The sequence below is a fragment of the Pan paniscus genome, chromosome 1, assembly GCF_029289425.2.
Source record: "Pan paniscus chromosome 1, NHGRI_mPanPan1-v2.0_pri, whole genome shotgun sequence".
NCBI lineage: Eukaryota > Metazoa > Chordata > Mammalia > Primates > Hominidae > Pan > Pan paniscus.
The window spans coordinates 123,440,850-123,468,623 of NC_073249.2; the positions used below are offsets into that span (position 1 = coordinate 123,440,850).

General features: G+C 34.8%; 2 protein-coding genes and 1 pseudogene across 20 annotated transcripts in view; all 3 read right to left on the reverse strand.

The window, feature by feature from the left end:
- Positions 1–1,091: 1,091 nt before the first annotated feature.
- LOC100983088 (alpha-amylase 2B) lies at positions 1,092–25,837 on the reverse strand. 3 transcript variants are annotated; one of them, XM_008972042.6, is made up of 11 exons: positions 25,700–25,837; positions 9,034–9,247; positions 8,547–8,693; positions 7,543–7,740; positions 6,863–7,093; positions 6,002–6,135; positions 5,060–5,182; positions 4,866–4,965; positions 2,873–2,991; positions 2,636–2,761; positions 1,092–1,313 (listed from the first exon to the last, which is right to left on the reverse strand). In XM_008972042.6, the coding sequence occupies exons 2-11, from the start codon at positions 9,199–9,201 to the stop codon at positions 1,124–1,126; spliced, it is 1,536 nt and encodes a 511-aa protein (XP_008970290.4). In that variant the 5' UTR covers positions 9,202–9,247; positions 25,700–25,837; the 3' UTR covers positions 1,092–1,123. The 3 variants fall into 3 exon arrangements, with proteins under 3 accessions (XP_008970290.4, XP_003818736.4, XP_024782202.4); XM_003818688.5 differs by lacking the exon at positions 25,700–25,837 and adding an exon at positions 15,243–15,378; XM_024926434.4 differs by lacking the exon at positions 25,700–25,837 and adding an exon at positions 9,823–9,955.
- Positions 9,413–11,302, reverse strand: LOC100984112 (actin, cytoplasmic 2-like; annotated as a pseudogene).
- RNPC3 (RNA binding region (RNP1, RRM) containing 3) overlaps positions 9,413–27,774 on the reverse strand; it is a 46,121-nt gene continuing 27,759 nt past the window's right edge. For 8 of the 17 annotated variants that reach the window (XM_055115440.2, XM_055115432.2, XM_063599561.1 and 5 more), the window contains one exon: positions 25,570–25,775. The gene's annotated coding sequence lies outside the window, so the exon portion shown is untranslated. Of the gene's footprint in view, positions 12,689–15,242; positions 15,403–25,569; positions 27,536–27,774 lie in introns of those variants that run through there. The other 9 variants (XM_034932227.3, XM_055115426.2, XM_034932222.3 and 6 more) reach the window with 2 other exon arrangements.

Genomic DNA, 27,774 nt, shown 5'->3' on the forward strand with positions numbered 1-27,774 from the left:
GGTTATAAAACACGGGGCAGGCTTCTTTCAAGGGTCCCTCAGCTGTGGTACAAATAGGGCATGTGCAAATGAGTCTTCAACACCCTGGGCAAACGGTCTGAGTCTTGGGAGGCTGGCTCCTCATGAACGCCGGGCTTCTGTGTCACTTGATGCCTATCTATAAGCAATAAGCCTGCTTCATGCAACTTTTTGTGTGTATGTTCTAAATCACTGGACTCAATCTTAAGTAGTAGAAACTGCAGCCCAAGATGCAGTGAGCCGAAGTGGTACCAATGCACAGTGAATCTGCTTTGTGGCAGGGACAATTTATAGGTGAAAAGAATAGACAGTTTCTGAGTTATGGCCTCTATGTTCTCACTTAAGCATAAACAAAACAACTGAGAGTTATAAGGAAACCTAGATGAGAGCCCTAATGAATTCCATATGTAAAGTCAAGATGAAGAAGAATGAATAGGTAGAGAATTGGGAAGAAAACCCAGACTACAAGGTGTCATGAAAGCCCTAAATAAATATCCAGATTGTAGAATAAGAAAAATAACAAAAAGTCATAAACAACAAGTCTAAGCAATTAGGAAAAAAATGAAAAAGAAGAAAGTCTATAAAGTAGGAGAAGATTCCAGTGAGCTCAATAGAATTGATAACTGTAGATTGTATAATTTAGGTTTCTTCTATTTTTTAACCTTATTAACACCAAAAGTACTTGCATATTATAAAAAGCATACAACCAGGCTAACTTTGCATGGGAATCAACATTAAACCAGCTATCCCTAACTAACTGATAAAAACACTCCTTGGAAGGATTATAGAATGGCAGAAATTAAAGGTACACAGCTCGGTAAATGATGCTAATGGCAACAAACATATTGGTTAAGATGCTTTTCTGAGTTCATAGCTTAAATAGGTTAAAGTCAGTCTTCTAAAGCATAACAACTTGCTATTATTATCTTACACTTATTCAATAATTAAGTGGGATTTTAATACTGTTGGTTTTTTTGTGAATTTTACAAGTTGATTACTAATTAGAGCTTTTACTAAAAATTAATGAAATATAAGTATTACTGTATATGTAAGAAAAGAAACACACTTGGCTATTGTTTTGAGGATATGCATTTAATTTTAAATTTTATAATTTAGATTCAGCATGAATTGCAATAAATGGATCTTCAGCAGAGTTACTAATAGAAAAATGAGCTTTGCCATCGTCAGAAACGTAGATTTTAATGCCTGTGCAATTGCCATTAATTTTATCTCCAGAAATGACATCACAGTATGTGCCAGCAGGAAGACCAGTTTGCAAAGTTAAAGAAAATGTCCTGTAAAATAAAATTTCAGATTTAACTTCAATACACTGAAAATCAAGAATACAGGCTAACACAAATAAACAGCATAACTTTATGTTGTAGAAACCTAAGCAGTGAAGTCTCATTAAGAAGAAAACCCATATGCCTCCCTAGTAGTTGTAAATAGCTTTCTAGGACCAAAAGTAACCTTACAGAAAATGTAGCAGTTCCCTGGTCCGTAGTGAAAATATTACCAAAAAAACAAAGTTGAAGAATATCACTGAAGATTGGCAGGAATGGTCACACTTCGATAAAAGTACTAGCTTGTTAAAATCAAATTTGTTCTCAACTGAACTTAATACAAATTACTTTTAAAAATTTAAAGGGTTTTATTTTTTTAATCTCCTTTATTCCCCATAAGGTAAAAAAGAATTTGGGGCATACATAGAAACAATCTAGCATTTCTATGAAGAAGTGATAGTTTGAAATATAAAGCTTTCTCACAAAAATTTATTTTGGTATTTTCATCCACAAAAGAAAGAAATTAAAGAACTAGACATGGGCTTTTTTGGCAGGAAAGAGATCAACTAGATTTATGTATTTATGTATTTATTTATTTTTCATCAGTGAAATATAATTTATACTAGAATGAGCTAAGTATGAATATCAGTTGGCTTTGGACAGAGACAATTCAACAGTTTGCAAGGAGGTCTTCTGAGCTATAGGTTAGGGAATCATTTATACTTCAGTAAAGGATATAAGAATCACAGATGAAAGGCCAATAATGAGAAGTTTCAGAACTAAAACTCAAATCTCCTGAAGCAAATCATTAACCACAAGATACATATTATTTATGCATATGCTTTAAAAATATTATTTGTCACAAGGAGACAGAGAAGTGAAGAAAGTATACCAAAAAACTACGTAGAGCAGTCATTGAGAAAAAGAGTTAGAAATAAAGATATATTAGTACTGAGGCAGCATTTTTCCATGATTAAAAAAACAGGAATATAAGACATGTTCTTTTAATGATTTCACAATCCTCATATTAACTACTTTGTGTATTTTGTGGCATGTGTAGGTGAGCATATGTATGTGCATTCAATATATGCATAAGATATTGCAAGGGTGCACAGAAAGGACTCTGCTTACAACAGAAAGCCCTTAATAAAACAGGAGAATGAAGGAGTAACAGCCATCATCTTTTTACTTCTGCCCAATTTTGATGTCTATTGTCTTCTTGCTCCACTGACTACATGATTTTTCAGATATGATAAATGTCAATGAACAGAAAAAAAGGAATAAACCAAGAGCATATAGGTACAAAATATTATTTTTAATTGATATGTACTTACCAGTCATCATTGTTGAAAACAATAAATCCTCTGTTTCCTCTCCCAAAAGCCACTTGGTTGCTCCCATTATCATACCGGTTTGTAAAAGGCTGGCCATCCACTACATTGCGGAAATTAACCATGTTCCTAAAAACACAATGCCATATAAAACGTTGATATTCTTAAACTTCAACTGTTTTAAATAAAATGCAATGGAAAGTTTACTATTAGAGGACATGTCTAAATACATATTCTCACCTTATTTGGCGCCATCGATGTTCACAGACCCAGTCATTGCCACAAGTAGTGTCTGGATTAATAGTAACTTCTTTAATTACTCCATTATTATTTGGTGGCCCAACCCAATCATTAACATCCTTAATTAGGGGGGGAAAAGCCAAATTTTAACATATATATATTTACCTCTTCCTTCTCCTTTAAACCAAACCCAACCTATCCTGTTACTTGTGTCTCTGCATTCAGCGACTTCATCTAGAATCCAATGCCTTCATTAATGTTTATAGCCCTTTACTGGGTCTTCATCATCTCTCTATCCTCTGGTTCTCTTTTGCCATATTTCAAACAAAGGTAACAAATTTTTATTCTCTCCTTTTCATTCCAAGGAACTGCAAAGGCTTCTTTGCTCCGTCACCCAGGCTGGAGTACAGTGGCATGATCGTAGCTCACTGCAGCCTTGATCTCCCAGGCTCAAGCGATCCTCCCATCTCAGCCTCCCAAAGAGCTAAGACTGTTGGTGTGCACCACCGCACCCAGCTAATTTTTAAAACATTTTCAGTAAAGACGAGGTCTTGCTAGCTTGCCCAGATAGGTCTTGAACTCCTCAGGTCATAACATCACTGTAAGCCATGCAATGTCATTCAAATGGGAAGGGCTTTAGTACCAGAAACAGCAGAATTAAAACATAGGCTCTATTAACAGTAGCTAAGAAAATTTAATCAACATACATAATTTCTCTGTGTCTCAGTTTCCTCATTTGTAAAATGGGAATATTGTTTTTTTGCTATAAAAATTAAGTAATATATGTGAAAATGCCTTGAACGTGACATGTGCTCAATAAATATTAGAGTCCATCATGCTTCTGTTTAGACAATTGTACAAAACAATACATCTGAACATTTTTTATAAATTGACACCAGTTTTAATATTATGTTTTTCTGATTGGTACTTTAAAAAATCTTAATTAAAAAAACCAGAGTAACCTTAGGAAGTTTTTCAGTGTTGACCTTAGAATCATGTCATATGGTGAAAAGTGAACAAAACTAAGAGTTTTTAGCATGCAGCAGTCCTGGAAAGTGGAAAAGTTATAGTGATAGAAAAAATAAAAATACTCTGTGACCCTTAACATCAGAAATAAGACCAATTAGTAGAAATTATGATAAGTTGGCTCAATATAAAAGTACACCTAAATATTAAAGCTGTTTAACAATAGAATCAGTTGCTATACAAAGTAACATACTTCTCAAACTGAAAGGAATCTAAAAAAAGCTAGCTAGATATCTGTGTGACTCAGAGGAAGGAGGAATTTCTGCTTTAGATCTGAAGTCTCTGATGCTGTTTCTGAACCCTTTAGTTTAAAGAAAACCTTCTACTAGCTTTCCAAATATCTGTACACTCTTATTTCTCTGTTCCTTTTTGAAACTACTCATCAGATAAATGTCTTTACCATACTCCCAAATATTTTTCTCATTCTTACCTTTCTTGGAATACTCTCTAAATTTCCATTCTTTAGTACATATAATTTCCTTCCTCTTATTAGATACTTTTCCCTATTTAACTCAGCTCAACTGAATCATTTTTTTGTATTCCATATAACTTTTTAAAAATATTTAACGAACATTTATATTGTTCTTACTGTGGGCAGATGATGTTTTAAGTTCTCTAAAAGTGTTGGCATGTATAATCTTCCTATTAACCCTGAGGTAGGTACTTATTCGAAGTATATATTTTAATCCCTGTGCCTAGCTCTTATTTTTAAGTGTTTTTTTTTTTTCCTGCGGGCTAGGGGGATGTTTATCATATGTCTGAAAAGGCTTGCATACTCTTTGTCAATGGAAAATATATATTTTACTCCTTTCATATAACCTGCATTACTAAAATTGCAGCCCTATATCAGGTTTCTAATCAACTATTTGTTGAATAAATATATAATTAATAGTTGTCATATTAAGTTAGAACAAGATTGCCTTCTGTTTCTTGAGAAAAGGATAGTTTGAACAATTTCAAAACTTACGTTTCCATTTTGAAACTGTCTTGGCCAACGGTAGCTTGACATTACTCGTGTAAATCCATAAGGATGAGCAAGCATAAATCCAACTGCCATTTTATACAGCCTGAAAGTTACATAATTATATTATCATAGAATATCAGAATATCATTACCATCATTAAAAGACGTGTTAAAAAAATAGAGAACTTGGTTTTCTACCTAGCATCCCAGAAGGTAAGAATAGAGGCTCCTCCAGCCCCATGTCCTCGTTGATTGTCATGGTTATCCACAAAGACAAGTGCTCTGTCAGAAGGCATGAAACCCCAACCTTCTCCCCAGTTCCTATGTTTGAAAAATAAGATATGTGTTGATGTATCATTTCACAATAGTTTGCGAGTAACTTAACTGTGCATCTCTTTCTGCATGGCATGGCATCTGAAGATTAAATTCTTTCTCTAATTAAATGGTTATTCTGTAAGATATATATATATACACATACACACACACAAACACACACTCAAATATATATACACACACACACCATATACACACACGTGTGTAATCTACATATGTAGTCTATATTCGTATATACAAGTATGGAATATTTATATTCATATTACAAATATAAGATTTTTGTTATTAAAAAAGGTCCTTTCAGAGGTTTCAGCACATTATCATTTAGAGGCACTCCAGAAAGATCAATATCCATATCACATTTTACGGAATGTCAAACTAGGTTAAAATAAGGCTTCAATACTGTATTGTTATAATATAAATATTTTTATATTTTTAATTCATATAATATATGTAAATTCTACAGTATGGAAACTTTGTACATACTTTATAAATGATAGGATCATTTTAATAATAACCTGGCTTTAAAAGATTATATGCAAACATCAGTCAAATCCAGTATATTCATCTTGTACTTACACGGAAACTCCTAGGATATGTTTAGCGTTCCTAGGCATACTCACTTGTGATAGACACTCTAAATACAAAAGATGATTGATTAGAGTTTAGGGCACTAGAATACTTATCATTAACAATTGACTCCTTGATAGTTGTCTGAATAAGAATGCTCCAGAAGATAACTCACACTGGGGTACTATGACTAATAAATCTATGAAATACTTCAGGGGAAAAGTTGTATTTATTTACTTTAAGTAAGACATCTTCTCTCCATTCCACTTGCGAATAACTGTGCCAAGTTTTGCACCATACTTGAATTCTGTCACCCGGCCATTTCCAAAGTAGTCACTGCTTTTAATTGGCTCACCACCCAGATCAATTACCTAGTAGAAAATTAGGAAAAAGTAACATTTTGCATAAGGACTTTAAAGCATTTTAACCAATAAGTTAATATTATATAAAAGATAGCTTTAAGCTATTTGTTATTTGTTTTTCTCTTGTTTTGTTTTGTTTTTTAGAGACACGGTCTTGCTATATTGTCCAGGATGGTCCCAAACTCCCGGCCTCAAGCATTCCTCATGCCGTGGCCTCCCACAGTGCTGAGATTACATGCACGAGCCACCACGCCTGGTCCTATTTGTTATATGATAATGCTCAAAATGGTTTTCTTATTCTTATTATCTCAACAGGTAATATTCTTATATTCTTTTTTTGATAAAGAATACACTACAATATTGAAAGAAACATAATGTCAAAGTTACCTGTTGTCCTGTGAGAATACTTACCTAATTTTTAGTCTCGTACATCAATAACAGCTCACACTAATACAACATTTGCTATCTGACTGACATTTCTTGATAAATATTAACTCATTTCATTTTCCAAAGAAAATTAAGACATAACTATTATCAGTATCCTACATTCTGTGTACCTCCATAAACATGTTGTGATAAAGAATTAGATATGCTGTATGTGAAGAGGAGGTTAAAGAACACCATTTTATATAAATGACTCAGTCCTTATCCTATAGAAATTGCATTTTTAATTAAATCTGCCATTATTTTCTAATGAATAAGATGATATTTTATATGCATATATGTATTGATGTACCTCCTGGTAAATGAAAGGTTTACTTCCTGCAGGGAACCAGTTACTGTTTAGATTATGCAGTTTGTCCAAAATTGCCTTTATGTCTCCAGGCCACATGTGCTTGGAAGCATCAAGTCTGAACCCTGCAACACCAATGTCAATGAGATGATTCATATATTTGGCAATCTTGGAACGCACATAATCTTTCTCCAGTGCAAGATCAAGAAGACCAACCAGACGACAATCTCTGACCTGTTGAGGTAAAAATGTTATGATTGATTCATAAAACCTCATTTTTCACCTGAGAATCCATTTGATTATTCATTTACTCCATGATTCCTCAAGAGATATTCTATAGTGACTTCCTTGCATTGGGCGCTGGGGATGCTCACATTCTACTATAGATGTATCTTGGAAATATTTTCTAATAGAAAATAGAGAATTTAGGAAATAAAGTCGATGAGCTTTTTAATTGGTTGGGAGCTTTTTAAAAGTGGGCAAATGTGTATTGATTAAAAATCTTAAATCAATATTTAAAAGTTTTTAAATATGGATTTGAGTTTCTTAAAGTAGTCAAACCTTTTAACCTGTGTCCCTAAGAGATCTAAATTCGTATTTAAAATGAAGTTCAATTAGCTACATGTCTACAACAAAAGGCATATATCACCCCTTATTCAGATGACTCTCATAAAAAAATTTACCTGAGTAGCATCATTGTAGTTCTCGATATCTCCACTTCCAGTTTTACATTTACCATCATTAAAATCCCATCCAGAATATGGGACTGCTGGAAAGTCCCTACTTCCAGGGTTGAAGTAACTTCCACAGGTACTGCTTGTTCCTGCACTCACAGCATTACCACACATATGATTAATTACAGCATCCACATAAATACGAACCTAGAAAGCAAAGTTTCTACTTCAGTGTGACTTACAGAGAGGTAGAAATTTAAAGCATTATTGATTCAAGTTTATAGTATGTTAATAAAACTCCAAAATATTTCATGATATCTTATAACTATTTTCCTACAAGATCAAAAATCAACTGTGAAGAAGTAATGTGAACTAAACACCTACATGCCTTCTAGACACTTGGTCAAATATTTATAGTAATGGTAAATTGAGAGAACCAGAAACTACCATAAATAGGAGGAAATGCAAAAAGCCCATTTCGGGGAGACAAAACTCAGATGAGACTGGAAAGGTTACTGTTTTGGAAATTACAGTCGGTCACCAGGAGAAAGCCTGTACTCTCTACTAAGCTTTTGAAGACAAATAAGGGAGCTATTAGTCTCAAATTATGCTCCTCATTAAATAGAGAAGCTAGCTAGTCACCACGAAAAACCCAGGAATTATGGATGGAGATACAAGTCACCTAAAAATGATAGCAAATATTGTAACTGGAATTATAACTCCTAACCAGAAAAGTCTTTCCAGGAAATATAGATAGGTATAAAAGTTAAAATTTGATGTTTTGCTTTAGAAGTAAATTCTGCTTTAAACTTGTTTCTTTAGTAGATAGAGAGCACATACACAAATATTTACAAAAGCTGAACATAAGGCAACGGTTAATTTTGAGTTTTAAAGTATGAAGTAAAATTAAAAAAATAAAATATGGAAAACTTTCTGCTGAAAAGGAGCAAGAAAGAAGAGACACAAATCATTTTCCTATCTGTTATTTTTAAAGGAAACTAGAATTCACTTACCCCAACATTGTTACATCTAGTCACCATGTTTCTAAATTCATCTTCATTTCCAGATCTTGTGCATAATTTATAGCTAACTGGTTGGTATCTTTCCCACCAAGGTCTGAAAGGGTTGTGAATTGCAACATTTTCATTTGGTGGAGAGACCTACAAATTAAACAGTCTTCATAACTACCAAATTCTTACTCTACATCATTGAATGTTCTAGAAACTAATCAATAATATAAAAAAATTCTTGAATCTTGGTATATGCAGCTATCTCTTGAAAATATTAACAGCACATTGGAGGGCTCTTGTTGAAGAAAGATTATCTCAGAAACAAAATATAAAGTTGCCAAGAATACTACATTGTTTTTTCCTCAGAAAACTCTTACTTAGAATACTTACCTGTGAAGTAAAATGTTGCCTAAGCTTCACGGATAAGATCAGAATACTATTTACTACAAGCACAGTGAATTCTGCAATTGATACTATGAATCATACCCACCTGAACCCCTCCAAATCCCTTCGGAGCTAAATATCGCTCACATTCAAGAGCAATATCAACCCATCGCCATTCAAACAGATGAACAATAGATGTCCGTCCTTGTTGTGTATTTGGGGAATACTGAGCCCGGCAGAACCCAATGGTGAAAAGCAACAGAAAGAACTTCATTTTGCTTTGAAGTTGTCAGTGTCCTTTCCAGAAACTATTTATATTCCTGTAAGAAGCACATTTTACAAAGTAAATATTAGCATGAATAAATACTTGAGGGCAAACTGTTTACTAATAATCTGAAAAGGATTATCAATAATAATCCTAACATGTGAAGAACATTAAAAAGTCTCTCATGGAAATCATCTAAATGACCTTTTAGAAATTAATGTTTTTTTGGTTCTGGCAGCACTTTTATTTTTCCATACACAATGATATATTGCTGGGGCCTAATGTTCTCACGTAACAGTAGAAAACCAAAATTTGTTGTCATCTCTTTAAAGATCGAGAATTGCATACAAAAAAACTTTACATAAATTAAAAGGATGAATACATTTATAGGTATAAATGCAAACCGCTTCCAACTCAAGGCAAGTAACAGCCCATGGTGTTCTGGCAGACAACAGAAGCTAAGAAAGGAAACTGGGTCCTATGGCTTGGACTTTCCAACCCTGACAGACCGACAGGACAGAAACAACTGGTTAAGGAGCCCTTACCAGCCTGTAGACAAATCCCAGAACACTCAGTCCTGACACATTAATACCCTGCACAGATCAGAGACTGCTGGCCATGCAGACTCACCAAGCCAGACTTGTCTTCCACAAGTATGTTTTTAGCCATGAAGTGACCAAGCCACATGTACTAAAGACTGAAATCAAAGATATGTACAGATACCAAGGGGAACAGTTAACTTGAATACAATGTCAAAATCAGTAACAAGTTCTACAATCCAGTGCTGATATCAGATACAAGCTTCAAAGACAACTTATTTTCTAAGGCTTATTCCAGTTTGGTGAGGCTAGCATGAGGTGTATGCATTTGCCAGGGGCAAATTTTTACTTCTGAATTAACCCATGAAACAATTGCTAGCCATCTGCTCGCAGTCCATTTAGAAGCATTTGCGGTGGACGATGGAGGGGGCCGAGTCATTGTACCATTGCTTGCTAATCCACATCTGCTGGAAGGCTGACAGTGAGGCCAGGATGGAGCCGCTGATCCACAGCAAGTACTTGTGCTCTGGGGGTGCGATCATCTTGATCTTCATGGTGCTAGGTGCCAGGGTGGTGATCTCCTTCTGCATCCTGTCGGTGATGCCTGGGTACATGTTGCCACCAGATAGCACCGTGTTGGCCTACAGGTCTTTGCGGATGTCCACGTCACACTTCATGATGGAGTTGAAGATGGTCTGGGTGGATGCTGCAAGATTCCATGTCCAGGAAGGAAGGCTGGAACAGCGCCTCGGGACACCGCAACCTCATTGCCGATGGTGATGACATGGCCATCAGGCAGCTCATATCTCTTCTCCAGGGAGGAGGAGGATGTGGCAGTGGCCATCTACTGCTCAAAGTCCAGGGCAACATAGCACAGTTTCTCCTTGACGTAGTGTCTGATCTCCCACTCGGCAGTGGTGCTGAAGCTATAGCCAACCTTGGTAAGGATCTTCATGAGGTAGTTGGTCAGGTCCTGGCCAGCCAGGTCCAGATGCAGAATGGTGTCAGGGAGGGCGTAGCCCTTATAGATGGGCACCATGTGGGTGACCCCATCTCCAGAGCCCATGACAATGCCAGTGTGCAACCACAGGTGTAGAGGGACAGCATAGCCTGGATGGCCACGTACATGGCCAGGGTGTTGAAGGTATCAAACATGATCTGAGTCATCTTCTCTCTGTTGGCCTTGAGGTTCAGGGGGTCCTCGGTCAGCAGCACCAGGTGCTCCTCCAAGGCCATGTGCAGTCCCTTGTAGAAGGTGTGATGCCAGATCTTCTCTATGTCATCCCAGTTGGTCATGATACCATGCTTAATGGGGGTACTTCAGGGTCAGGATGCTGTGCTTGCTCTCAGCCATGTAGCCCACATAGGAGTCCCTCTGGCCCATGCCCACCATCATGCCCTGGTGCCGGGGGCACTGATGATGGAAGGAAACATGGCTGGGGGTTGTCGTCCCCAGCAAAGCCAGCTTTGCACATGCTGGAGCCATTGTCAATCACCAGTGCGGCAATCTCTTCTTCCATTGCGACTGGTGGAGGAATGGGACAGCGGAGCGGCAGGACAACATGGTGCATGGGCTGGCAGAGGTGACTGGTTTTTTCTTACTGATAAAATCTTAATCTTTTCAAACCTCTGGCAGTGTGTACACACACACACACACACACACACACACACACACACACACACAAACCCACATAAATAAGGACAGTAAATATATATTTAAACACATAAGGACTGTATTTATATATATATATATACACAAACACACACATATCTACACAGTCCTTGTGTGTGTGTGTGTGTGTATGTATATATAGACTATGTGTGTGTGTGCGTGTGTGTATATATGTATATATGTATGGTTTGGCTGTGTCCCCACCCAAATCTCATCTTGAATGTAGTTCCCATAACCCCCATGTGTTATGAGAGGGACCTGGTAGGAGGTAACTGAAATTGAATCATGGGGGCGGTAATCCCATACAGATGTTTTCATGATAGTGAGTGAGTTCTCCCAAGACCTCATGGTTGCAAAAGGGGCTTTTCCCCCTTTTGCTCAGAATTTCTCCTTCCTGCCATCAAGTGAAGAAGGATGGGTTTGCTTCCCCTTCCACCATGATTGTACATTTCCTGAGGCTTCCTCAGTCATGTGGAACTGTGAGTGGATTGAATCTTTTTCCTTTATATATTACTCAGTCTTGGACACTTCTTTACAGCAGCATGAGAACAAACATATATATATACACACACATACATACAAACATATATATATACACAAACATATATATATATTCCATATATATATAATGCAGTATATATATATATAGTCTATATAGTCTTTATATGTGTGTATATGTGTGTATATATATAAATCCTAATAACAAATAAATAAGGACTGTCTTTTGTTTGTGATATCCGTCACTAATAGAAAATAACAATTGAAGCCAACTGAATTCTCAAAATATTTAACTATTTTCAAATTTTTGTCATGTTTCCATTTCAAACAGACATATTATGTGATATTTCCATTTTTAAAATCAGCCCTGTTTCCCATCCTTAATTCAAAGTTTTGGTTGTTTAAATTTCTCCATTATTGATTTAAGAAAACGTTTAAAATCTCAAAGCCCATGAATTGGAGAAACTAACTTTTTTCCCCTTGATCAACTCATGTGCTTAATATAGTGCATATAGTAGTAGGATTGGTGGTGGTGGTGGTTTTCTCCCTGTAGGCAAATATTTCTTGTACCTGACAAAATGCTAAATAAATAAATTTGTGTAATTTTTCCTTCTTAATGTAATGTAAGTGAAATGCTATGAAAGAGAGTAATAGTACAGGTAGGAAAAACTTCATCCATCCATTCAACAAGTGTTAAGTGTGTGTCTGCTTTTTGCTAAGCACTGTAGGTGATGTTCAGGAGACAATGATGAAAAAGACAGGTTTCTGTTCTCAGAGAACTTACATTCTAGTGGAAAGAAAAGAAAATATATTAGTAAATAACAGTAATAGCAACAGTACTAACAGTGATGATAAAAATAATTTCAGATAGCAATAAGAACTAGTATAAAATCATAAAATAGAAAGTGACTTTTCCATCAGGGTATTATAGACTGGATGGTAAGGGAAGACATCCCTTAAAAGAGTGACTTTATGATGTGATTTGAAGGATTAGAAGTGTCCAGTCATTTAGAGATCAGAGAAAGAGCAACAGATAGAGGAAAGAGCAAGAGTAATGTCCCAAGAAAGGAAAAAGCTAGTACATAAGACACATTAAAAAGAAATCAGTGTGGCTAGAGCACATGTGATAAAGGGTGGGATAAAATGAGATGAGATCAGAGAGGTAGGGCAGATCATGTAGAACCTTGTAGAACATGAAGAAAGAGAGAGCTGTTAAGGCTGTGACATGGGGAACTGAAAGACTAATAAACTTTAAAAGAAAATCACCCTTGCTTCTGGGAAGAAACCAGATTATAGGAGGATAAGAGTGGAAAGGGGTAGATGTTAGAAGACTTTTACAGTGGTCCAGGAAAGAGGTGAGTGGCTTGGACTAGGGCATAGACAAGGTATATTTCAGAGGTAAACAGGCAGTAGATTTATGAATAGATTAGAGCTGAAGGATGAGGAAAAATATTAAAGATATAGGTATTTGGGGATGATACCATTTTTTAACATGAGACAAAATGAGGAAGTACCAGCTTTGACGAAGGGTATCAGGAGAGCTGTGGATCTTAACTATTCCACTGTCGATCCTGATGCTGCCCTTTGGTCCTTCCCCCCAGCCAATCCTGTGAACTCTCTTCATTGCAAAACTAGAAGTTCCTCATATTTTATATGAAATGTCATACCTTCATGACTTTCCTAGTGGTTTTTTTTCCCATATCATCCCCTTCCACATCCAACTTAGTGTGGAAGCAACTACTTTTCCTTCCACATTAAGTTGAAACCACAACTTTATGAAGCTTACCCTCATATTCTCAAGCATAGTTAGCTCCTCTGTTGTATGAAAGCTTTTTAATTTATATGACATTAAGCTATATTTGACTTCTTTTGTAAGTATATTATAATTAATAATTTACTTGTCTGTCATTCTGGACCAAGCTTCTTGAAGTTAGACTTCATATCTAGTATTTCCAAATCCTAGTAAAATGATTGACATTGTCTTATGTGCTCAATAAATGGCTATAACATGAAAACTCTAGGTTCCAGGTATTGTGCAAAACATTGGCATAACATGGGTTATGTCCTCATTGATTTTCTAAAAATGAATGAACTCTATATTAGAAATTGTGCAATAAACTTGACTCTAATCCTAGCAAAAGTGTTGTACACATGTTGGAACTAAGGCCCAGACAGACTGGGTAAATTGTCCAGGCTCATATGGTAAGTGACAAAGACAGGATTTGATAATAAGTCTGATTGCAAGTCAACATTCTCTGTACTACACTAATGTTTCTCCTAGAATTCTAGAGTTGTGATGTCTAATATGGTAGCCACTAGAAACAATTGGCTACTAACCAGTTGAAATGTATGTGGTTTCAACAGAGATGAGTAATAAGTGTAAAACACACTCAGATAGTGTGAAAATAAAAAGTAAAAAAAATATTTTTATGATGTTTACAGGTTGAAATAACATACTGTGATACATTAGGCTAAACAGAATTTACCATTAATATTAATTTCCCTAGTGTCTTTTGGTTTCTTTTAATGCAGTTAGTAAAATACATTAAATTACATATATGATTTACATTCTATTTGTATTAGATAGAGCTGTTCTAGAAGTCATGTTCAGTTAGAGAAGGGATATGTCCATACACAAAAACAAACAATAAAGTGAAAGATATGAACATAGTTTTAAGAGGGTTACGATTAAGTGCTTCAGGATTTAATTGGTAGGAAAAGTTCTTTCTGACAGATGGGAATAAGGGGAGATAAAATTGACTTGAAGAATGGGTTTGACATCAATGAAAAGAGATAGGTAAAATTGCTTTTAAGTAAGAAAAACATGTAGAAGAGCAAGGAAAATGGCAAGAAGTCAATACAGTGTTTTAGAAACAAGTCAAGTGTGAGGGAGACATGACAGTTAAATTTGGAAAGGTATATTGGGGACACTCAAAATCAGGGAGAAGAAAAAAGTACTTACCTCAGAAGGGTTTTTGGTTGTTTTAAACAGGAAAGTAATAATAAAAACTTTTAATTATATCAGATGGACCAGAAAACAAAGAGATAGGAACATTAGTAAGCAGAGCAGTGACAGAAATCTGAATTAGGATTACAGCAGTAAGAATGAAAATTAGGGAAGTGTGATAGATTGTTATATTAAAGGGCATCCAATGAATGACACTTCCCAGTATCCATACCTATATAAAGTCTCTCTCTACAAAGACTATGGAATTAGCTTGATATTTGTTTTATCCTATGGGATATCAGCAAACAAGACACAAGCAAAGTTTGACTGGGGTTTGCAGAAGGGAGTTTGATCTCTTGGAACTCTGAGATCATACACTGTGTTGTGAGCCTACCTGGGATGAAAGATCACTTGAAGTCTAGTTGTCCCTAGTCATTCCAACAATGTGAGTTGACTTGCCAGCTAATAGTAGTTGAGTGATGTGCCAGGAAAAAACATGGTGTATATAGTCAGCCCTCCATATCCATGGGTTCCACATCGCCAGATTCAACCAACTGTGGAAGAACATATTTTTAAAGAAGGATAGTTGCATCTGTACTGAACATATAGACTTTTCTGTCATTATTCCCTAAACAATGTAACTATCTGCATAGCATTTATATTACAGTAGATATTACATCTCTACTGTGCATTGGTTATATGCAAATACTATGCTATTTTATATAAGGCACTTGAGCATCTGTAGATTTTGGTATCCATGGGAGGTCCTGGAACCAATCCCCCACAGATACTGGAGAGATGACTGCAAAAGGCTTGGTACTATCTGTGGTTTCAGGCACCTGCTGGGGGTCTTGGAACATATACCCCTGGAATAGAGGGGAAATGTTTATGTAAAACAGAGAGGGGAGATATAACAGACTTGGTGGAGACTGTACAGAAAATGGTGGTTAATCAGATATAAGAGAATAGAGAATATAAAGAGTCAAATGGGGACTCTGTGATTTAAACTTTGGGTGAATATTAGAATGGCAATGTCTTTATGACTGATAGTGCAATCTAAAGGCAGATTTGGTTTAGAGAAACCGATGAATATGGGGACATATTGAATTAGAGGTACCACTTTTAAAACAAATGGGTATATAAAAACAATTTAAAAAAGATATGAAGAAAGAAGCAGAGAATTGGGAGTTTTCAACAAAGCAATGACAGTCTAAGAAATGGAACAAAAAATACTTAACTGATTTAACACAGACACTGAACAGAACAGATGCTATCCCTAAGCAACTACTATACAGAGGGCAGTGTACACTGGCTGAATTATCAGGCCTGGAGAGTTGTACCCTTGAGGGCTGACAAAATACCAAAAAAGATATTGGATGAAGTCACCAAGCTTTATAAATGATGGGGTACAGGGAGTAGGAAGGAGAGAATAAAGAGGTGCCTTCAAAGTAGCAAAGGGAGTTTTATTACCCGAGATGATTTTTAAAAACAAATAGGGAAGGAAAATTTGCAGGGAGTACAACAGACTAACTGGATACGGGTGAGTATCAGAATTTAAATAGAAGACTGACTAGATAGTGATACAGGGCTGATGGTGTAAAGAGTTGACAGAGAAGAGGGGCACCATTTGAACTTCATGCTTGACTCAAGGTTCCAAATGTGAAAACGTAATTATTAGGAGTTAAGACAAACTATAAATCCTGACTTTTCCATTTATAACCTGTGTGATGCTGGAAAATAACTTCTCTAAATGTATCTATTAACTAGAAAAAGTAATATTTACCTCATAGAGTTATTGTGATTAAATGAATAATGCAAATAAAGCTGTTATCCCAATGTATGGATATGGTAAAAGCTCAATATGGTTGATAATGTTATTTTTGTATTGATATTTTTACCTGGTCCTATTAAAAATCCTATCAACTCATACTGTCTTTCCGCCTTCGCTCTACTAACACTTGGCCATTCTGTCTTCCCATTCTACCCTTCTTAATTTCTAATACTTTCTACTTCTCAGAAGTATTTTCATTTCCAGTAAAGGAATGGACAGAGATGAAAAAGAATCACCAATATTTTCTACCTGCAATTTTTTCCTTCCTTCCCTCACACTATTCTTCTTGCTTATTCGCTTAGGATTTCTGGCAGATCCATGGTAGTTTTGAAATATACTTTTCAACAATGCCAGATCAATGAACTCTGTTCTTGTAATAGCAAATCAGCATTTTTCACAATGCATTTGGAATGTTGGTAAAAAAAAGGGATAATTTGCAGACATAATTTAGGGAATTTAGCACTGCATGAAAGGTAGAGTTAGACACACATATAATAAGCTTCTACTAAGAGTCAGGCATTATCATATATTTTCTCATTTGATCTTAATTTTCACCTCAAACAAGCAATCTGAAGAGCTATATACCCCATAGGAGAAGCATTAAAACAATTAAAGTATATTTATGTCTTCTGAAATAAAAATCTGCACAAACAATTCTTAGCATCTTTGGCATCAAAAACACAAAAATAAGGATTTAAAATAGTTGTTATATCTACTTTCTGAAATAGCTATTCTAAAAGAGTTATCCTTAGAGAAGCTATTCAGTTATTAGTAATATATGGCATTACTGCCCATATTTTGTACTTCCTAGAATGCTCTACAAAGAGAAAACTTCCCTTTACTCTAAAGCTCTAACGGTTACTATAATGTGCCAAATGACATATCTTGGGAATTCCCTAAGAATATGAAATAGGACATTTGATAATATCCTGACGACAAAGCAATAGTCACTAAAGATTTATATTTGGAGTGTCAAAACATATTCTCTCTTCTCATCTGGGCTCATATAAAAAATAAAATATATCCAGTATCAAGAATTAACTCAAAATTAGCCAGTTTCTGAGGGTCTCAAAAGTATTTTTTCAATCAATATCATATATGAGGTATTTATTTTATTTGACATCCATAATATAAATGGCATTATAGGGAAACGGCTCTAGTGTAAACTCAGTATCCCTCTTGACACATCAAGTACCATAAATTTAATCATTTAGCTCAAAGCCTACTTAAATCACACCAAAGCCTTGACTTAAATAAAATGAAAGAGCTCTATTGTTAAGCAGAAAGTAGCAACTTCCAAATAACTTGTCTTTCTAGAGCTCCCTTTCTACTTATATAACTATCAGTTATTTACAAGTTCTTTCCCCCTATCCAAAGTAGCCTCACATTTGTACCAGATATAGTTTTTTAACATGCAAATGAATTAACATTGACAAAAAAAAAAAGACAAGTTATCTATTAATGTCATTCGTAGTTCTTAGCCTAGATGCCTTATAAATATCTTTGGAAGTAATTTAAGTGTGATTAAAAATTACAACTGAAATACTTTAATGTCACATTTATGAACTTGATCAAGTTAGTTGTTTCTCTTACTAAAAAATAAAGTCTTAATTCCTCTGAGTTTTGCAATAAATTAGGTACAATTTTCTCAAAATAGTAAACCTTCAACCACCAGCCCTTCCCCCAACAGTTTTCTGTTTTTCTTTTGAAAATAAAATAAGAAAGAAAATAAACCTGAACTCAGGATAAGTTGCAATGTAAAGGTTAGAGAAAAGAAAGCACAGATAATCAAGTTTGCCTAACAGATCTCTGAAATCAGAGAAACCTTTTGAGCCAAGGCTAAGACACATTTTCAATATAAATAGTACATTTTGTACTGCACAGCACTGAAACATGATTTGTCAACAAACTGAAAATAGATTGTGAAACTCTATATCAAATCATGTGACAGAAACCACTTATTTCAAGACAAAAAGTTGGAGGAGGACTTACATAATACTCAAAAAACATTAAAACAACTTACCACATTAACTTCTTTCAATCAGCAATCTCCCAAACCCACAGTTGAGTGTTTTACAATCATAAAATAAAAATCTCACAGTTCTGGTTTTGCTTTTTCTTCAGTTGGAAAAAAAATTGCTGAATTTAGAATCTTATAGATTTTCTATAACCTCTTACTTTCAATATGTGGCCCTAGAGTCCTACTCCAATTCTCCAAATCAGATTTGTACAAGGAATCTTCTCTGAACTCCAGTATTACAACAGGTTGATCACCACACTCCTGTTTCCTAAGCAAACCACTGTCTTCTCTCCTCTGCTCAGTTTGCTGCCCTGCCACCTCTTCTTACTACACTATATATCTCGTCTGCTTTCTGTCTTCCTTCCTTTTTCTACAATATCCTCTCGCAATCTCTACTATTTCTTTTCCCTGAACCATTTATATTTATAACAATATATAGGGAATATATAGAAAATAAACATATAGGGAATAAAATAATCTTAATAAAATAACCTTAAAAATAAAATAACCATATAAAATAAAATAACCTTAAAGACCCGATTGGCATAGGGCTGGGTTAAATTAGTTAAATGAGACTAGAATGTAAGCAGTGTCACTAAATCAAAAATTTAACTCTTTGAGACCAGCCTGGCCAACATACTAAAAGTACAAAAATTAGCTGGGCATGGTATCTGGCACCTGTAATCCCAACTACTTAGGAGGCAGAGGCAGGAGAATTGCTTGAACCCAGGAGGTGGAGGTTGCAGTGAGCCGAGACTGCGCCACTGCACTCCAGCCTGGGCAACAAGAATGAGACTCCGTCTCAAAACAAACACAAAAAAATTTAACTCCATGCATCGCCATCTACTAGATGCTTCACCATGTACATTTTTTTTCTGTATGAACCTTAGAAAAAAATTAAAGTCTATGGATTTCATACTAGGTCCTCAATTAGAAAATGAAGATATTGTTGATAAATATAAAAATAAAATAACCACTAACAACATATAGTTACTATGTGCCATTTCTATGCATTATCACTTTTACTTATCACACACGCATACCCTACATGATAGAAATATGATTATCCTCATTTTTAAAATGAGAAAGAAACACTAAAAAATTAAATAATGGGATTTATTAATGGTCAAATTGTAGTACATGTTGGGACTGAATTTCAAAGCCAAGAAGCCTAACTCCACAGTGAGCTCTTACCTACTAATCAGTCTTATATTCCCTTTCATTGGATTGTTAGAAAAATCAAATAAAATATTATATGAAAATATTTTAAAATCTGAGTTCTGCTTAATCTGATTAATTTTTAAAAGATTAACAGTAGTAAAAATTCTGCAAAAATAATATCTTGGAGGATTAAAAATACAGAAGTAATTTCAAAAATAAAAACGACTGCAAACTGGAATAAAACAGTGTTCAAGTATTCTAAGGTCACATTATTGTCTTTGGCAATGGACATAGGCATTAACTTTGGACTGTGAGAATATGCATGGGTATAATCAGTGCTAATCATTAACAAAACAGAAAGTGTGCCTAATTCCTGTGGTATAGGGTAAAAAAAATTCAATGTAAATTGATTAAATGTTTCTGCTAAATGCATTTTTAGACAGATTTTTAAAAAACAGATAGAAAAAAGGCAAAGGTAAAGCTAGAACCAAATAAATGATGTAAATTCTAACCAAAGGAAAGACAGTGAGGCTTTATTAGTATTGGACAAAGATCTAAGGCAAAATTAATACCACAATAAAATGGTTGTACATTTATAATTAAAAATGTTTGACTCTCTGACTAGAAATTCAACAAATATATGTTTACTCACCTTATAACATGTTTAAAATTACTAAAGCAAAAATATTGACAGTACAATAATAGAGAAATCTACAATTATGAGAGAGTTTTAACAACCTTATTAAGAGCAGGCAGATTTCAACAAGTTTTAATTAACCTGACCAAATGCACATACGGAGAACACATTATTTTTTTAATTGTCTATATACAGTCAGAAGTTGAGTCTTTTAAAGGATTGAAATAAAAAAGAATATTCTAATTGGACTAAGATCATATAGTATGCACTTGTTAATATGAACATTTCCAAATATTTTGTTGTTATAAGAAGTGTTATAATGAACATCTGTATACATGTTTACACATAGGTAATTCTGTAGACTAAACGTAGTGAAACTTGAAGCACATTTTTATATTTTCATATTATGCAAAATTGCCCTTACAAACCTGTCAGTTTTTACTCTCTAGTATCAATATACTATAGTACCTTTTGTCACACTCCCACCAAAAATATTATCGCTCTGATTTTTGCCTAATAGATTAAAAATGATTTGTGCTTTTCCCAATTACTAGCAAGACTGAACATCATTTCACATTTTTTGGCCTTTTGAGTTTTCTCTTGAAATTTGCTTCCTTTTTCCATCTTCTTTTGCTTTTATTATTTTTCTTATTGAATGTTTCCAGTTCTTATGTTATTATCGTTTGTCATGTATTGCAAATATATTTTCCTAATATATCACTGCTTTTTGAAGGCTTCCCAGTGTAAATCTAAGTAATCATGAATGCTGGTATGAATTAGGACAGTGCCAAAGGTATGCCTGTATTATTATTTTTTGTCCAACTACAGTCATGCATTGCTTAATGACAGGAGTATGTCCTGAAGAGAAAGCCCTTAGGTAATTAAGCCACTGTGCAAATGTCATAGAATGGACTTCCATAAACGTAGATGGCATAGCCTATTCCTCCTAGGCTACAAACCTGTAAGGCATGTTATTGTACTGAATACTATAGGCAACTGTAACACAGTGTACTTGTGTACCTAAATATATTTAAACATAGGAAACTTCCGATAAAAATATGGCAAAATAAACTTAACTGGACCACCATCATATATGCGGTGCACGACTGTATTCACCATGCAAAAGGTTTTAAGTTTTAAAGTGATTATTTGTTTAACTACAGTGGTTCCTCGTCCCTCCATATCCATGAGGAATTGGTTCCAGGACCCACCATGGATACTTAAAGCAACAACTGCTCGAGTCTTTTATATACAATGTAGTATTTGCATATAACTTTTACATCATCTCAGATTACTTATAATAACTAATGCAACGTAAATGCCATGTCAAAACTTGTTATATTATGTTGTTTAGAAAATAATGACGAAAAAACTCAATACATGTTCAGTATAGATGCAACCATCCTTTCTCTTGTCTTATCCTTAGATCTTGTTTAATAAGATTAGATTTAAGACTAAGTGGTAAGGAGGATGGGAAGAGAGACAGAGGAAAAATGTATTAATGACAGCTTTTTTTTTTTTTTTTTTCAGTTGGGGTCTCCCTATGTCACCCAGGCTGGAGTGCAGAGATGCAATCACGGTTCACTGCAGCCTCAAACTCCTGAGCTTAAGTGGTCCTCCCTCCTCAGCCTCCCAAGTTGTTGGGATTACAAGCATGACTAATTATGCCCAGCAATGGTAGGTTTTTGTTGTTGTTGTTTACAAAGTTAAATGTCATCATGTTTTATATTGAAATATCTTTTAATACTTTTTTTTGAAATATTACTGATTATTTAGAACCCAAAGTCTGGACCATTGAACAAATTCATTCCAATAGTCTCTTTCACTGTTAATATTCTCTGATCCTATGATTTATTCTTCTCTTGACTTTCTACATCCTAATGGAAATATGAAAATCAAAGAGCTTAAGGAAATGTTGTGGCTGTATCAATCAGGACAGAATAGGTTATTCTGCAGTAATGAAAGAAACTAAAATTTTTCAGTGGCTTACAATAACCAAGTTTCTCATGTTCAACTAGGATCAACAAAGGCACTCTTATTAGTCCCTTTGTAATGTCACAAAAACTTCATTTTGACACATGCTTTAGCAATCGGGAACTCCCCAAAGTAAAACAATCTTTCTGCTCACATTTCACAGCCAAAACAAATCACATGGACATTCCCAAATTCAACAGGATGGGAGTATTTCATTTGCAGGGCGGATCACTAATATTTATGAACAATAGTATATTGCATATATGAGATCAGAAATAAAAACTGTAACAGGAAAAATAAAAGAATTTTCATTGGAGTGAACATTTGAAAAATAAGAAATGCGAGTTTAAATACATATTTTTAAAGAAAAATACAATATATAGAGCTTCTCACATTCAACCTCAATCTCTTACACCTCCATCCTTTCCTTCGATAGCAAGACATTCAATTTCTTCCAAGTTTGTATGATCATTTCTATGCATGTTTTTGTGACTTACTTCATCTAATGTTCCCATAAATAACATGTAATGGAATTTTATGTAGTTACCTTTTTCTAAGCTTTGAAAAGTTTCATAAAACTGCTCACATCTTCTTAAATTTTGGATATTCAAATATCACAGTATACAAATACCATATTAAGTGCTATTTTATAATTTACAAAAAATTAAAATTTCTCATGTAAAATACTTTTTTTTTTTTTTAAATCTAACTCCATCACTGAAGCTGGAGTGCAGTGGCCCAATCTCGGCTCACTGCAACCTCCACCTTCGGGTTCAAATGATTCTCCTGCCTCAGCTTCCCGAGTAGCTGGGACCACAGGCATGAGCCACCATGCCCAGCAATTTTTTTTGTATTTTTAGTAGAGACGAGGTCTCATCGTGTTGGCCAAGCTGGTCTCAAAATCCTGACCTCACGTTGATCCACCTGCGTTGGCCTCCCAAAGTGCTGGGATTACAGCCGTGAGCCACTGCACCTGGCCTCTTTCTTAATTTCTAATTGATAACCTTTTAAATAGATACAACCACCTCAAGTCTTTATATATTAGTCATAGATGTTCCAGTCTTACTTGATATCCTGGCTTTTTCTTCATTGCTTAGACCTTGTGCATGTTGGGTACAGGGTATATATTTCCTGATGCTTATTCAATGTTTTGTGTGTGTGTGTGTGTGTGTGTGTGTGTGTGTGTGTGTGCACGCGCGCGCGCGCGCGCATGCGGTTTAAGATTTCCTATTAGCTTTTATGTGGACGCTCTATATACCGTTTGTTTTCAGAAAATATAGGGTGGGACATTTTGCAGCTTAAGTACTTGGGATGAGAACTCTATTCTTCTTGAAAATCATCAGTTGTACCTCTTAGGTGTCTGACACAGGGGGTTAGCTCACATATCTACTGAATAATCCTACTGAGGTCATTATTTGTTAGCATGCATTACTAAAGATAATTAAATGTAATAAAGTATCTTACAGTTGACACATTAAAGAGCTTTCCATTACTCACAAAAGGAAGTGCTGTCTTCTCACAGGGTAGTAAAGATAAAATAATTACAAAAAGCACTCAGCACAGTTCTTGTTGAGATTTCAAAATTCATTTAGATAATGCTTTCAATCTCCTAGGTTCCCAATTTCTTGAATTCATCTCCTTCCATCAACTTGCCTCTATGCTACTCCCATCCTCACATCCTAAAACTTATAATCACTAAGTACTATATACTTAGTACTATTATACTATACTCAGTATACTATACTTAGTACTATTATACTATACTTAGTACTATTATATATTATTATACTCTAATTTCAATTTCAGCCACCCCACTCTTATTTAAATCTCCCAAATATCTAGTTTGTACCTCAAGAACTCCAATGCATCTTCAACCACACTGCAATCTACAATTGATGATACCATTTTCCAGTCTCAACCTTCTTTATTTTCTCACTTCACTCCTTAACCCAGATTACTTTCCATATCCCTCTTTTATTATCTTTCTCTTAAATGTAACAACATCTCATCACTGTCTTATTCACCTAGGGAAATCTCAACTTTAGTTAAATTGAATTCTGTACTTTTTCAGTGATAGCACCTATGCTGAACTCAATTGGAGAAAAACACAAAACCACATTGACTGATACCACTTAAATAAACCACAGATTGCCTAAGAGTATGTTTACTTTCCTACATTCCTGGAGACCCATTTTACATCTCCTTTTCCTTCCTTAATCCTTCATGACTTCCTCCCTCTTTATGACCTTGTTTCCTATTTCTCTGAGAAAATATAACAAAAATTTGACATGCTCCTATTTACTGAACTACCAACATCTAGAACTCCATAATCTGCCCTTCATCCTACTGTTACTAATGAGCTGTTTGTGTGCCTATCTTTAAAACGAACCCTTCTATTTGTATACCAGGTCTATGGCTTCAGCAATATCCCTCTCTTTCCGGCATTATGTTTTTTCTCTCTACTGAATCAGCCTGATTAGCATACAAACCTGCTATATCATCAATCTTAAACAGCTTGTTGATACTACATTGCCCTCCATTAACAACCCATTTCTCACAACCCCTTGAATGCAAGACTCTTTAAGAGTTGTCTTCGATACTCACTATATTAAATTCTTCTTCAAAATTCTCTTGAATACCCTTACTCCTGACATCCACCAAGTTTGTCAACGTCAAGTTGACAAAAAAGAATGTTTTCCTACGTATATACAGCTGAAACTCATTTCATTAAAGGAACAGAATAATTTTATGTGGGAAATATTTTCACCTTTGAGTGACGTTCTGACAGATGAAAGATTTGGGGGAACAAAAATGGAAGACTGTATTACAGCAAGGATACAAATCTCTAAATTGGGATAAATCCCCATTTCCAAAAAACCAAAAGCCCAGTAAAACTCAAAGCCAGACAAATATAAAATAATTACAAAAAACAAGATTACAATAAAAAAAATGTGAAAGTGCTTTGGTATCCAGGTAAGAATTTTTAAAAGGCAGTATTTGTAATCATAAAAAAATTATATTACAAATTATATATATTTTTTATAATATTATGTTTTCCTAGATGTGTTAAACCAGATAAAGAAAAAATACAAACAGTATTTTATTGGAAAGGAAACAATTTATTATATTTGAGGAAAATCATTAAAATACATGTAATATGTTTCCAATTCACTGATTTAAAGGCATATAGATTTAATTTTTAAATACATTTTCAAAGCTGTTACGCACAGTTCCATAGTCCAGGTGGTCAATTTCTTCCTCTCAAAGTTAGAAAGCACTTGAAGGACACGGGATTCAAAAAAACCTAAAACATCATAAAAGCCCATTAAAAATAGGAAGTATAACACAGGTCATTAGTTTAAAAATAACTAAGAGCTGAACCATTTATATTTAGAAAATTAGTGAATCATGTCAGTATAACAAAATTTATCTAAATAAACCGTTTATAAAGAAACTGATTTATAACATTTACAAAATCATTTTAACTATGCCTACAGAAAAATAATTACATTTTCAATATCTATAGGTTTTGTACTTTTAAGGTGATAATAACCGAATTTTCAATTGTTTTCACAGATCTAATAATAGTAGCAGATTTTTCAACAAAGAAACACAGAGGCTCCAACGCTTTATTTTCCTAGTTATTAATATAAGGTTGGATGGCTAGGTTGATACTAGGTACCTAATCATTTTACTCTAACAAAGCAGTGTCTAAACTGGTCAGTCCTTAAAATTACTAAAGAAACCTTTTCAAATCTGATTGTTATACTCCATTCCCAGAGATTCAGATGTATTAGCTCTAGGGTAGAGTACAGGAATCTTTATGCATAAAAACTCTTCCTTGGTGGTTCTCGACCTTGTTTGTATATTAAAATCAGTTTGAGAGGTTTATTCCAACATCTGTGCTACACTCCCAACACCTTAAATCAAAATTCTGACCAAAGGAACCAAGCATCAATATATTTCTTAAGGATTTTTTTAGGAGGGAGAGGGTCTCACTCTGTCACCCAGGCTAGAATGCAGTGGTGTGATCATGGTTCACTGCAACCTCAACCTCTGGGACTCAAGTAATCCTCCTGCCTTAGCATCCCAAGTAGCTGAGACGAGAGGTGCAAGCCACCACACTTGGCTAATTTTTGTATTTTTTGTAGGGACAGGGTCTCCCTACATTGCCCAGGATGGTCTCAAACTCCTGGGCTCAAGTGATTCTCCCATCTCGGACTTGCAAAGTGCTGGGATTACAGGTATGAGCCACTGCACCCTTTTAAAATTAGTATTTAAGTTCCAGATCACTGCAATGTGCAGCCAAGACTGAGAACCACTGTTCTTGGTGATTACGGTCATCAACCAGTCTGGAAACCACTATTCCTATATACCTGCCAAGACTGTTTTTCCTTAATGCACTACCCTTAGTGGGCATTATGTGTTCTCCCCTCTATTACGCTTTTCTTCTCTTGTTTAGAAAAAGAAAGGGGAAAGAAGAAAGATACTTCTATTGCTATCTATGTCAAAAGAGATTCACTAAGACTTCAGATGAGAGGTCTGCTACTCTCTAGAATTTACATAGTAATCCAGACATCTTAATTTTCAATGTAAGTACTTTTTAAAAGAAAAACATTTCCTTTGCCCAAATTTTAAACACATTATAAATACCTAAACCAGATATATTACACAACAGAAAGCATATGTTATTGAATTAGGTTTAGGAAACATACAAATAGAAGAAACAAGACTGTATTCTGGGTTAAAGTAAATGAACACATTCTCTAAGTAAGTTGACCTGATTCACTAACTTTCCCTCAAAAAATTATATAAAGGACAGCACAGAAAATTCAACAACAAATCTAAAAACACATAAAAGATCTGTTCAGTCTATACAAATAATTTTAGAAATATTTCATTTGAATAAAGTGTAAAAAAGTATTCCTTAACCTGGATCAACAGGTGGGGGAAGGACAAACATTTCTAGGAAAAAAACAAAAAAACACTGCCCCAAAAAGGATACGACAAGAAAGGATACACTTTGCATGACAGTATTACAGCAGTATTTACGCAGGAATGCTTCTAAAGAAGAACAGCAGAATGCAGTTTAATTTTTTTCTTATTTTTCAGCACCAGATTTAAAATAAATGATGTTTAAAAATACAGACTGAAATCCATCTTTCCTCTAAAGTGTTTATAAGACTTGTGACTACCCAGTATAGACGTACAACAAAATTCAAATATTCAAGCCATCTCAGAAGGACTAAATATTAAACAAAATTTTCCCTTATTTACCCATATTTGGCAGTTAAACACCAGTA

Excerpts from the sequence above, each read along its gene's own strand:
- LOC100983088 (XM_008972042.6), bottom strand. The coding sequence starts at position 9,201 with ATGAAGTTCTTTCTGTTGCTTTTCACCATTGGGTTCTGCCGGGCTCAG. Across the intron at positions 2,762-2,872 it reads CATCGATGGCGCCAAATAAG|GAACATGGTTAATTTCCGCA; the intron begins GTGAGAATATGT and ends TTGTGTTTTTAG. Across the intron at positions 1,314-2,635 it reads GTTTTCAACAATGATGACTG|GACATTTTCTTTAACTTTGC; the intron begins GTAAGTACATAT and ends TTTATTTTACAG.